We start from the raw sequence: 12,180 nt of genomic DNA, 5'->3' as shown, positions 1-12,180 counted from the left end.
GCACTCGAGGGAGAACACTAAATTACTCGGTTCCGTCAGGCACACCCCAGGGGAGAACCCAAAAATCAACATTTTTGCCATCAGGATCACAAATGAGAGAATAAAGCTTACATCATTCTTAACCATTTCTTACATCACTTTTAGTACAACATTAGAGTATAACATTTATTATTTAACAGCGGAATGTAAACATGTGATCAGAATTACAGTGGAAATAAACATCTATTCATGAAATAATGAAGCATTGATATATAGATTATGACAACAGATTATAATACTTTCGTTCATAAAAACATTTAGTGAGAGTTATAAATAAAAACTACAATCGTAGCGTAAAGGAATCCTCGCTTAGACCACCTGGAGGTATCCACACACAAGGGTCAGCTCTAGCCTCCATCGGTCACCTGCAATAGGGGAAATAAAACCCTGAGTACTCAATTGTACTCAGCAAGACTTACCCGATAGGAGGAAAGAAAAAAGACTCCAAGGATATGCAAGGCTATCTGGCTTGTGGGTTTATTGCATTTGCAGGAAGCATTACTGAGTGTGCGTCCTTATATTCGATTTTTATCAATAGCCGCATTGGTTCATTAACTAACCATTCTATGTAAGCAATTGTACTACTTTCAAGCAGGTGGTGAGCCATCAGAGTTTCTTTTTTTCATTCCATCTTTCATGTTTTAGTTCTTACTACGATGCTAAACCGTAGACAAGTTGTACCGGATTTCCCTACGATTTGTGAATCAATGCCCCCAGCTGGGTACCCAAAAAACACACACCCCACTTATACACATGGCACAAGCAGGACCAACCCATAACCCTCCTGTCCTGGGGTCCTAGGTCCCTGTCCAAACTGGGACTCTAAGCCCCCACCCCTGAGTCTCGGACTCAGTGCGGTGCAAGGACCTCCACCAAAAAAACCCAATGACAGTCGGTCTAGAAAGAGCCAAAACCCACGACAATAGAGCAATAAGTCTTCCAAGTGCTCATACCCAAGTATGTGCTCGGGATAATAACTCTGTGGCTTGCCTAGAGTCTTATGCAATGGCCGGTCCTTAACCGATACAGATAGGGAAAGCAGTGTAACCAAGCCATGCCCCGCGTCCACGGCGACACAACCTCTTACACCCACCAATACCCAAACCATATCCCTGCCCGGTCACCATTTTTCCTTTCCACCATTTATATTTACTCCAAGTGATAATGATATAGTAACATATTTCCTATATCTCGCGAGTGACAAGCAATCACTCGACTTCTACCGGTGTCATGTAGCATAGCAATCTACACGATCCTATCATACTAGTAAGACTCATAGGATAAAGATATATATATATGCAAGTGGGTTTCATTCAACTCCTTGAAACTTAATGCACAAATATAATTTAAACTGCAGAAAGTAGGGGTTATGCATCGGGGCTTGCCTGGGTAAAATATAACCAAAAGTTAGCATTCCATCTTCGTGATATGATCCCTGGCACCATCTTTTCAGCTACTCCAGTTGATACCATCGATCCACCGTCGTTCCTATTATGATATGTATTGATGCAAATGCATAGATGTAAATAATCAATGATAGCCGAAATTCTTAGAAATCCAATCACGGTTCCAAAAGTACCATTTCTCCAGCAACTCCCGATGACTCCGCGATCCGTCGGCGTCCCTCCATCGGCGTCAAACTCGTGGTACTCGGCAAACAGACACAAATAAATATTCACATACATTCAACTGCGTTCCAAAAATTATGAAACTTTATGGATAGGTAGGGTTCGATTTTAGATGAATCTAGGAGGAAGAAGTGATGGGATCGGAGTTAGCATAGTGGAGATATTAATTGTGCAAGGTGGCCGCTAATTAATCATGAGGAGAGAAAATGAAACATGATTAGTGGCCACGTGCTGCTGCTGGTTTATTAGAAAGGGAAAAGGAATAAAGAAATCGGTGGAGTGGATTAATGGCTCGCGACTCTTGACTTTACGTGTATAGGAGCTGAGTTGGTTCTTGGCTTTGCTACTAGCACATGGCATAGGACAAGCTGCTGTTGTGGACTAAACAAAGAGCAGAGCGGGTATACGGCTAGGACTCTTTGAGAGAGACATAGAGAGCACCGGGTGTTTGTGCTCCTCAGCTCGTCCGCCATGGACAACTGTTGGACTTTCGCCTGATGGTGATTCTGGCCATGACTTCCAAATCCAAGGGCATAAGGAGGTAGAAGGGAGGTAGGGGATATATGGGGACTATCTACCTTGGTCTATTGTAGCTCGAGGAAGGAGATCAATAGACGTAGCTTTCACGGGCAAGAACAGAGAAACTTGATTTGAGAGAAGCAAGTGAGCAGCGGAGCGGAACAGCTCGGCGTATCCTTTTAAAGGCAGGAGACGCGGGGATGGAATTAAGCAAGAGGAGGATAAGGAGGACGACGAGAAGGTTAGGCATGGCTACTGTGAATGAACTAGAGAAGCGTAGGCCCGACAGCGACGCGTCGTAAGGTTAACGGCTAACTAGCTTGCTTAAAGGTAATAAAGCGCTCCTTGCGCACGCGTGATGCTCGGATGAATAGTGCTTTCTTTGTGCTACAGTGATTCTGTGGTGAACAATGTTTTCTTCGTGCTGTAGTGATTATGCGGTGAACAGTGCCCCCGACGTGCAAGACTTGCAGGACACAGTTGTCGATGTTTTACCACCGATAGCCTACCACGGGGGTACCCGGGGCTGTTTGTTCGGGCTTTAGCATATGCAGAACTCGACGGTAAATGCAAGAGACAGTCGATTTATCCTAGTTTGGGCCCTCGACCGTGATCGAGTAATAGCCCTACGTCCAGTCGACGTTAGCCTTTGCGTTGGATTGATTGTAAAGTGTTATCTCTAACTTCCTTCTCTAGGAACTCTGCCCTCCTTTATATAGTCAGGAGGCCAGAGTCCTAGTCGGTTTATAATGAGAGTTCATAGTAGGATTACAGAATAATATTACTACTAAGATTACATGGAAAGAATCCTAGTTAGACTAGATCTTCTCCCTTCCTTGAGGGGTATCCCGTGGGTTCCGCATCGACAAGCCCCCGAGCACTTCATGGTTGAGCTCTGGGAGCCTCGTCTTGTTCCTTCAGGTCTTGTCGAGTAAGAACAAGCGTCGTCCGAGTACTTTCTTGAGCGAAACCATGTAGCGCTTCGTGAGATCTTTGGGTGGTGTGTACTTTTTTTTGAAGAAAAAGTACTCCCATCTGGGTGTAGCCCCCGAGCCTCTTGCTATTTGGAACAAGGAGCTAGAGGGTCTTGTCTTGAAATTGCTTTGATTCTTCGTCGAAGGGCTCCTGAGCATATACCCGGGTTCTTTATCAAAAAGAACTCGGATATAGCTCGGTCCGGGTTCTTTTTGTCTTGAGGCCTTGAAGTGGTTTGTCTTGAAGAAGTCTTCTTGGTGACGTGCGCTTTTTTGAAGAAAAAAGTGCACTCACTGAGTGTAGCCCCTGAGCCTCTTGCTATTTGGAACAAAAAGTTGGAGGGTCTTGAATCTTATGTTTTTTGAAAACTCCTGTCTTAAAGAATTCTTCTGAGTGATGTGCGCTTTTTTGAAGAAAAAGTGCACTCACTGAGTGTAGCCCCCGAGCCTCTTGCTATTTAGAACAAAGAGTTGGAGGGTCTTGAATCTGAGTTGTTCAAAGAACTAAAAACCTCTCTTGTTGCAGCCCCCGAGCATATATCTGGGTTCTTTTATTCAAAAAGAACTGGATCTTGACATATTCTCTGGTAGTCTGTTGTTGTCAGATGTAGTTGTATGGTGGTGGTTGAATGTAAATGTTGTTTGTTCACGAGTTGTACAGTGTTAGTATATTCTTCCGAATATGCTTGTTCTTGAGTACTGTTCCTTCATGCATGAGTCCTCTTTCATTGAATTATGTTTTTTCACTGTGTCCTTTGTTAGGTTTGTTCCGTTGGTGCTCCTAGTCCATGTGCACTGCTTCTTTGGTCTATAAATACAGTCCTGGTGTGCTGTTTTGATTCATCGAGCATTTTGTTGCGTGGTCTGAAATCTCCGTAGTCATGAATATGATAGTTTCTGAAGTAGAGTAGCCCTCGGGCGTATTTTGTAGTTCTTGTATATCTTGTCGTAGCTGGAGGGAGTCTTGTGATAGGGATTAGAGGTAGACTAATCTCGCAACGGCATTGTACCAGGAAGTATGTGGCGGTAGTTGGAGGAAGTCTTGTGATGTGGGATACGTTCCTTCATCCAGTAGTTCTGGGTTGATCCTCCTTGCCTGCCCTGCGACTGTCCAGTGCAGATCAACGCCTGATCCGGCATCACATCGGACTTGGGTAGACAGATGCCTGCAGGCCTTCCCTGGTCTAGCTGTCGATGTTTTACCACTGATAGCCTACCACGGGGGTACCCGGGGCAGTTTGTTCGGGCTTTAGCGTATGCAGAACTCGACGGTAAACGCAAGAGATAGTCGATTTATCCTGGTTTGGGCCCTCAACCGTGATCGAGTAATAGCCTTACGTCTAGTCGACATTAGCCTTTGCGTTGGATTGATTGTAAAGTGTTGTCTCTAACTTCCTTCTCCAGGAACTCCGCCCTCCTTTATATAGTCAGGAGGCCAGAGTCCTAGTCGGTTTACAATGAGAGTTCCTAGTAGGATTATAGAATACTACTACTACTAAGATTACATGGAAAGAATCCTAGTTAGACTAGATCTTCTCCCTTCCTTGAGGGGTATCCCATGGGTCCCACATCGACAGCAGTGAACCGTGTTTGGATTTCAGGTGATGGACTTGAGTGGTCTTTGGTCTTTCGACGTGTCAACTGGGCTAGTTGATTCATGATGGACTTGGACTCGAGTGTGCCTTTGCCATGTCAACGGGGCTGATCAGTAATAAAGAGTGTATGTGTGCTAATTAAATTAAGAAGGGAGAAGGAGAAGATCATTCGCAGACTAGCTCAAGACAAACAAGCAAGGAGACGTGTGCGGGCTCGGTTACTTCTTAAACACGACGGTAGGATGGCCAGGCCCAACGTGGCCGGCAGGGCGTGCCGGTTGACACGGACAAGACTGCGGCCGCAGAGACAAGCAAGGCAGGCAATCAGAGAAACAGAGACAAGCAGCGAGGGAGGGAAAACAAGGAGCGGCTTGGCAAATGTAGATAGAAGTAATCAAGTCAGAGAGATAAGCAAAGCAAAAGCCAGGGAGCATGGATGCGGATGGATGAGGAGACTTTGCAATGCAGCGAATTGTAGGGCCACGATGAGAACGAGACAGTGATCAAAAGTAATGCCAGGCGAGTACGTTGCACGCCGGAAAAAAATAAACGAAGCTGCTGCGCTGTCTTTCTCGCCAGTTCTTGCTTAACAAAATAAACCCATGAGTTTATATATATTTATCGTTCTATTTATTAATGGATTTTATTTTATTTATAAAAGTTGATTTTCATGCTTAATCTAACCGAACAAACCGTTTGCTAGAATCGTCGTCGGACATTCCTAAATATTTCTACACACTGAATAATTTAACTTGGGCGTTTATTCGAGTCCACAAAACTGGGTCACCGGATTCGCTTATCGCCTCAAGTACATTTTAAACTAAAAACACGAGAAACTCGTTTTGAAAATTTTACTTAGGCCTAAATCGCGATGCTAAACAAGATCGTAACACCAGGGGTGTTACACCAGTGATATTCGATGATCGGCCATTGTTTTCTGAGTTGTTTGGTAGGGCTCATGATGAGCTTAAATGCAATTCAAATGAAGATGCCATCTTAGTTGAGGGGGTACTTCACCATGGCAGGCCAGGGACAATTTTGAGGCGGTTGATCCCAATTCATCAGAGGCTCAATGGGACAAATATGTCAAAACTGTCATGAAGAATGAGTTTCAATGTTTGGATTTGGTTGTGCGGAAGTTGTCCAATGATCCCAGGACCTCTGTACCCTAGTTTGGTATATGTTATCACATGCCATTTTCATATGTTGTGTTGAATTAGGTAATTCACTACTTCGTTACGTTTTATTTGCACTACGTGAGCTCGTTTCACTACCTATGCAATATTAAACTCAATATTATGACAACAAATAATAAAACCAACAACACTATGAAAGGTCCAATAATAGAACACATTAATCAACATAACAACATTTGAAGTACATGACGACAAACTAAAAGTGCATTACATGACAACACAATGCAAAGTTCAAGATTAGACAACATTGTTCATGAATAAACCATAGAACTAGCAAGTCATGAAGACTACTAAGTGCAATGAGGCCACTTTTCTTTCTCTGGGCTTCGGGATTCTCCTCCATCGCTGCCTTCGCTCGAAGCGCACGCTCAAGCTTCCGCTCCCTCTCCTCCCTATGCGAAGCAACACGTCTCCTTTCCTCCTCTTCTTTGTGCTCCTTTTCTAGAGCCTCCTCTTTGCGTCTCTTCTCTATCATCTTCTTGTCCTCTGCCTCCTATCGTAACAGTTTCTGCATCCACTCCTTGTCTTCCGCCTTGATCTCAGTGTCGATCCACTGGTCAAAATCACAGAGCGGTGGAGGGGTCTGCAACAAATGCAATTGTTACAAAACAAATAAATCATGCACGACTTCATTTGATACAAAATAAATATTAAACAACATCAATTTTGAACCATCTTGTTAATGCAGCGCTGACGAAGTGTAGGCTCAAACGCAAAATTGACACACATCCAGTACCTCTGCCTATACGTGTCCTCTTCATCGGACTTGGCTACCTTGCAAGGATCGCGGCAAAAGCACATGGACACTGGAACACCACTAGGCAGAGCCAATAGGTTGAAGGCATTTCTGGTCATCCGGCCATAACTACAATTGAACCAAATTTATTCTAAGAACCAAAAGCAATGAACATTAAACCCTAAACCTAGGGTTTTTCTATTTGTTGCACGTAAAAGAAAACATAATATAACACCATGATAAGAGATTACCTTGGCTTACTAGCTTTACCACGCATTGGCATGCTACCGTTACATAATACAAAAAATAAAAATCACTTCAAACATTAGATAATAATATATCTAGGGTTGCAAAATAGACGTAATATATACCAAATCAAAGCGTAAAAAATAATAAGGGGAGAGAGGATACCTTACTCGCAAAGATGTATGGATCAAATCCAAGCACCCAAGGTCAAATTCGTCGATTCAAGATATTGGACAGGTTAGGGAGAGGAAGAAATCGAGAGGGAGGACGAAATGAGAGCAGCCTCGGCAAGCGAAACTTAGCCGCACACTTTGAATCCATGCTCGGAGCCAGAACACATGGCGCCGAGCTCGGCGCCAAGATCTGTGGCACCGAGGTATCGACCACGTGAACGCCACATAGGATGCCCTGCTGTGCACAGCCAGACACCTTGAAGCCAAGATCTGTGGCGTCGAGACGTTTTACCTCGACGCCATATGTCCTGGCACCAATCCCCAGGGTCCAAAGATGAGTTTAAGTCTCACAGGAGGCCAAACATAAATTTTCTTCAAAAAATGACCAAATTATAAAAATTTGGGATCAGGAGATGCAGGACCGGGCGATTAATAAGTCAGCTGAGCCATATCATGTTCACCAACCATCAACCAACCTAGTTCAATCAGCAGTGGACCAAGATGCAAATTGATGTGTCATATAGGCCCCGTTCGCTTCGCTGAAAAAACAAACCAAAACATTGTTCCGGCTGATTTATTGTGAGAAAAACGCTGTTCCGGCTGAAAAAACAAGCTGAAAAAAAGCTACCAGGGCCATAATGCTTGATCTCAACAAGCAAGCGAAATTAATGATCTATGTAGGCCACCCTAGTTCTATGAAAAAGCAAGCAAAATTAATGAGCTATGATCCCCAACCCCATGTCATGAGTCTGAATAGTGAATAGCAAATGCAGCAAATTGTTGAGACCTGTTGCCAGTTGTTAGCATGTAGATTCTTAGGGCATGTTTGGAATGCAGGAATTTCACAGGAATCATACAGGAATTTCACAGGAATCAGTTCAATTTCACAGAAAAAACGCAGGAATGGAGAAAAAATCCCGCATTCCAAACAGGCCCTTAATTTGTTTTATGGCCAAAAGCTTAGTACTGTAACATGCATGTGAAAATAGATATGTAAGACTTTCCTACCAATGTAACCATCTGCATGGCAAAGTGTATAGACTATATACATCTCAACTAAAATCTGAAAAAGAAATTCTAACAGTAATTATCACCTGTAAAAATAATCCATACGACACGCCTACCAGTCCACGAATAAACAAAAAACTTCGCAGAGAAAGACTCAACTCAACTCGTAGATTACAGAAAGCTCATTATATATCGAAAATAACCACCAAATTAACAATCTGCAGCAGTACATCTTTAGTCCTTAATCTACTAGGAGAACAAATAAATTTAGGCAACGGAGAAGAGAGGTAGTAAGGCAAGGCTGCCTATCTGTAGAACAAAAGTGTCTAAATAAATAATAGGGCAAAGCTCTCCAGCAAGCAGGTGCATATTTCCTAACCCATAAATACATCTCATTTGCTCTTCAGACCCAAAGTTAAAGAAGTGCAAGAAACCAGCATACACCTCCTTGAAAGCAACCGTAGACCAAACTCCAGTCTTTGCACCTTGCATTAGATCCCCTGTACAATATTCCAGAAAAAATAGAACATGAAAATGACCAAGTAGAACAACAAAATTGCTAGTTTTATTAGTTGCAAATATTCTCATCTTATTTTGACCAAAAGGAATAACACAGTTCCAGGTTAGTGGTAGCATATTCAAACAACAATTTTGTAGAATTCTATTTCATTAGTGTAAACAAAATAGATGTATTTAGTAGCCCATGGTCCACAATGCAAGATTGATGTTTGATTGCAACAAAAAGATCCCACACTTATCATCCGTTCAATGTAAACATAACATCCTTCTCAAGATGAACTCTTCTACCACAATGCAAGCTAAGAACAAGCACTTCTTTCACATGTAAGTGACAATGGTAGCAATAGCATGAATGGATCAAGAACCAACCAAATATGGGGAAGCCAGGATCAGATCTGGCACTCTAAGCCTGATTGTCGCTCTTGCGATCACCGTGCCCATCGCGCTCCTGCAAGAGCGACCCAGCCTCCTCATCAGCCTGGGCGGCTTTCTTCTGGGCCTCCTTAGCCTTGAGCGCCTGCAGCTTGACATGATTGTAGTAGCCCACCCCTAAAAACGCGATCCCGTACCCAAACAGGTTGATCGGAGTGACAGTGTCCCGGATCACGGACCACGAGAAGGCAATCAACAGCCAGTCCTTGACTACTCCAGCGACGTTCATGGTCAGCGCCGAGGTCTTGCCGACTAGCAGGAAGACGGCAAGGTTGAGCGCAAAGGCGCAGAGTGAGTTCGTCCCAAAGATGAAGAAATCCGGTTGGAAGGTGCCAACGGCGCGCAGCCTGGGCAGCTCGACGAAGGCCCAGGGCACGACGAGGAAGCAGAAGCAGCACGGCGCGACGTAGTAGAGCGAGGTGATAGGGTTGAGCGAGATGCCCTTGGATGTGAGCAGGATCTGGATGAGCACGAGCCGCGTGGCCTCGAAGGCGACGGCGGCGAGCTGCAGCGCGACCCCGCGCACGTCGAAGCGCGCCTCGCCGTAGGCGGCGATGGCCACGCCGAAGGAGATGGAGAGCATGTTGAGCATGGAGGAGGACCTGAAGGTCTCCTTCTTGAAGAGGACGCTGATGGAGTAGACGGCGACGGGCATGAGCGCCTTGAGCATCTGGATGAACGACACGGACAGGTAGATGTAGGCGGAGTTGGAGAACCAGAGCGACATCGCGTAGAGCGCACCGATGGGGACGACGGAGGAGGTGTAGAGCTGCGGCGTCATGGAGGGCGATGTGGGGAGGTCGACGACGCGGAGGACGCGGACGAGCGCGACGGCGAGGGATGAGCAGAAACCCATGTGCACCATGGTGAGCGAGATGGGGAAGGGCCAGTTGTACATCTTGGGGTCGAGGATGTACTTGTTGTAGACGATGACGGAGAAGGAGAGGAAGATCCACACCGCCACGTAGAAGTAGGAGAGGAGCACCTTCCGGAGCACCGAGTCAGACATGCCGCCGGCGACGCCGCCACCGCCGTCCCGCCCCATGCCGCCGCCGCTGCCCCTGCCGCCCTGCTGCTGGTCCTCGCGGTGGTGGTGGTGCAGAAGCAGGAGGAGGAGGGGGAGGAGCAGGCGTTGGTGGCGGCGGATCTGGATCCGGAGGTGGGGAGGGCTGTGAAAGCGCGGCGCGAGGGTGGAGGTGGAGGCGGAGGCGGAGGAGGGGGCGGATCCGAGTATTTGGGGAAGAGATCGGGATGGGTCGGGGGTTTAGGTGGGGGAAGCGTGGACTGGGCGCGGTGGCCACGTGGACAATCGTCTCGTGTTCGCGACTCGAAAGCATGTTTGGTGGGGATATCAATTTCTTTTCATTTTAAAATAGGTAAAAGAGCGATTTAGGGCTTAGTTTCCTCTGTGATTAGTGCGAATATGAATGCCCTAAATCGCTCTGATTTTTTAACTGAATTTCCTCTGTGATTAGTGCGAATATGAATGCCTCGCCTGCCGAATTGCGCTGGCTTGGATGCATCAGACGACTTCTCTGAGACAATGACAGCAACCAGTCGTATCAATAATTGGAGTAAAAAAAAACCAAGTAGTCGTACTCCGTACTACACAACAAAAAGCTCACCTGAATGTACTAGAGTGTTAAGCTTCAGGGGTACAGACCTTTTTCCTTGCCTGCAGAAACTCCCAGTCAGGAATGCGCAGGCACTCCGTTTTCCTTCTCGGATAGACACTGCTATCCGGATACGGCGCACATACGTACGAAACTGTGTTCGTATATACCAACAACGCCTCTCCGTTGATAGTCACCACGTCGCGCCAGCAGGCCGCAGGCGTCAAGGATGACCCAAACGGCCAAACGCCAAAGCCAAAGGAGACGCACGCACGCGACGACACCGAACGATGAGCATCATCTCATCGGCCTGGATTCCTTCCGTGAAGCCGTCACGCTCCGGCGGACGGAAAAGAACGCGACGCCTTTGACACGTTCCGCGGTGGAAGGAAGATAAGCCCGGGAACGAGGCGGTGTCTTGGTTTGTCCTCTTAAATTTTAGTCGCTGTCTCATCGAATATTTAGACACATGTATAGAATATTAAATATAGACTAATTACGAAACTAATTATACAGTTTACGACTGATTTACGAGACGAATCTTTAAACATAATTATTTCATGATTTGACAACGTGGTGCTACAGTAAATATGTGCTAATGACGAATTAATTAGACTTAATAAATTCGTCTCGTAGAGTACTGACGGATTCTATAATTTATTTTTTTATTAGTTTCCAAACATCCCATGCGACACCCTCACGTGACACCTCCTAAATTTTAGTCACCGGATCCAAACACCTCATAACTCGCGTTGTGCGCCGCCGAATATTCTGGGTGGAAATCGACCCGCCAACACCCACCTGCTCTCACCTACAAGGATAGGCTACAGACCCACGGCGAAGTACAAGCTCCCCGCCTCCACCGCACTCCCCACATACCGTAGTCACGTCAGAGTGGGGCTCCGCCAGCGGCCACCGCCGTGTCCTCGTCGTGGATGTTGGCGCCACTCCTCGACTAGAGTCAGATGAGACTTGTTCCCGTGCCGAGCCCAGAGTTGACGACGACAAGAGAGGCTGACTGCTGCGGGAGCGGGCGGAAACAGTCGTTACGGTTATCGCCAGGGGCCTATGGGGAGACGTGTTGTAACACCCCTGATGTTACGAGTTTGCTTAGCACCAAAATTTAGGACCGAAAAGGATTAACTTAACAAGTTTTCGGTTTTTAAAAATGTATAACACACGTGAGGCAATTTCTAGGAACAAGGATCAAACATAACTTGTATTTAGTACTTAAATAAAAATTGAAGTACAAGTTTAGTAGATAGAAATACAACTTTAACTTTTAGAAAATAGATGTTGTTAACTAGTGTTTTGGGAGCTCAAAAATCAAATTTGACGTTAAGATGAGCTCTTTTCGTTAAGTCGGCAAACACCTGAATTATTGTTAAAATACCATTTTTGATGAATTATATTAAGTAAAATAGTTAAATGGTGCTTAAATATTTTGCTCCTACGGATTACTATAAGGTATGGACTATTGCATGAAGTATTTGTTGGATGAA

General features: G+C 45.4%; 1 protein-coding gene across 1 annotated transcript; it reads right to left on the bottom strand.

The window, feature by feature from the left end:
- Window positions 1-6,101: 6,101 nt before the first annotated feature.
- LOC136512444 (probable sugar phosphate/phosphate translocator At2g25520) lies at window positions 6,102-10,305 on the bottom strand. The gene is made up of 5 exons (XM_066506406.1): window positions 9,003-10,305; window positions 7,099-8,614; window positions 6,939-6,971; window positions 6,688-6,816; window positions 6,102-6,534 (listed from the first exon to the last, which is right to left on the bottom strand). The coding sequence occupies exon 1, from the start codon at window positions 10,108-10,110 to the stop codon at window positions 9,037-9,039; it is 1,074 nt and encodes a 357-aa protein (XP_066362503.1). The 5' UTR covers window positions 10,111-10,305; the 3' UTR covers window positions 6,102-6,534; window positions 6,688-6,816; window positions 6,939-6,971; window positions 7,099-8,614; window positions 9,003-9,036.
- Between the last annotated feature and the right edge of the window lie 1,875 nt (window positions 10,306-12,180).

Source organism: Miscanthus floridulus, chromosome 16 (assembly GCF_019320115.1).
Source record: "Miscanthus floridulus cultivar M001 chromosome 16, ASM1932011v1, whole genome shotgun sequence".
Taxonomy (NCBI): domain Eukaryota; kingdom Viridiplantae; phylum Streptophyta; class Magnoliopsida; order Poales; family Poaceae; genus Miscanthus; species Miscanthus floridulus.
The sequence above is the reverse complement of the archived record's forward strand: the minus strand, read 5'-3'. Positions and strand labels throughout refer to the sequence as shown.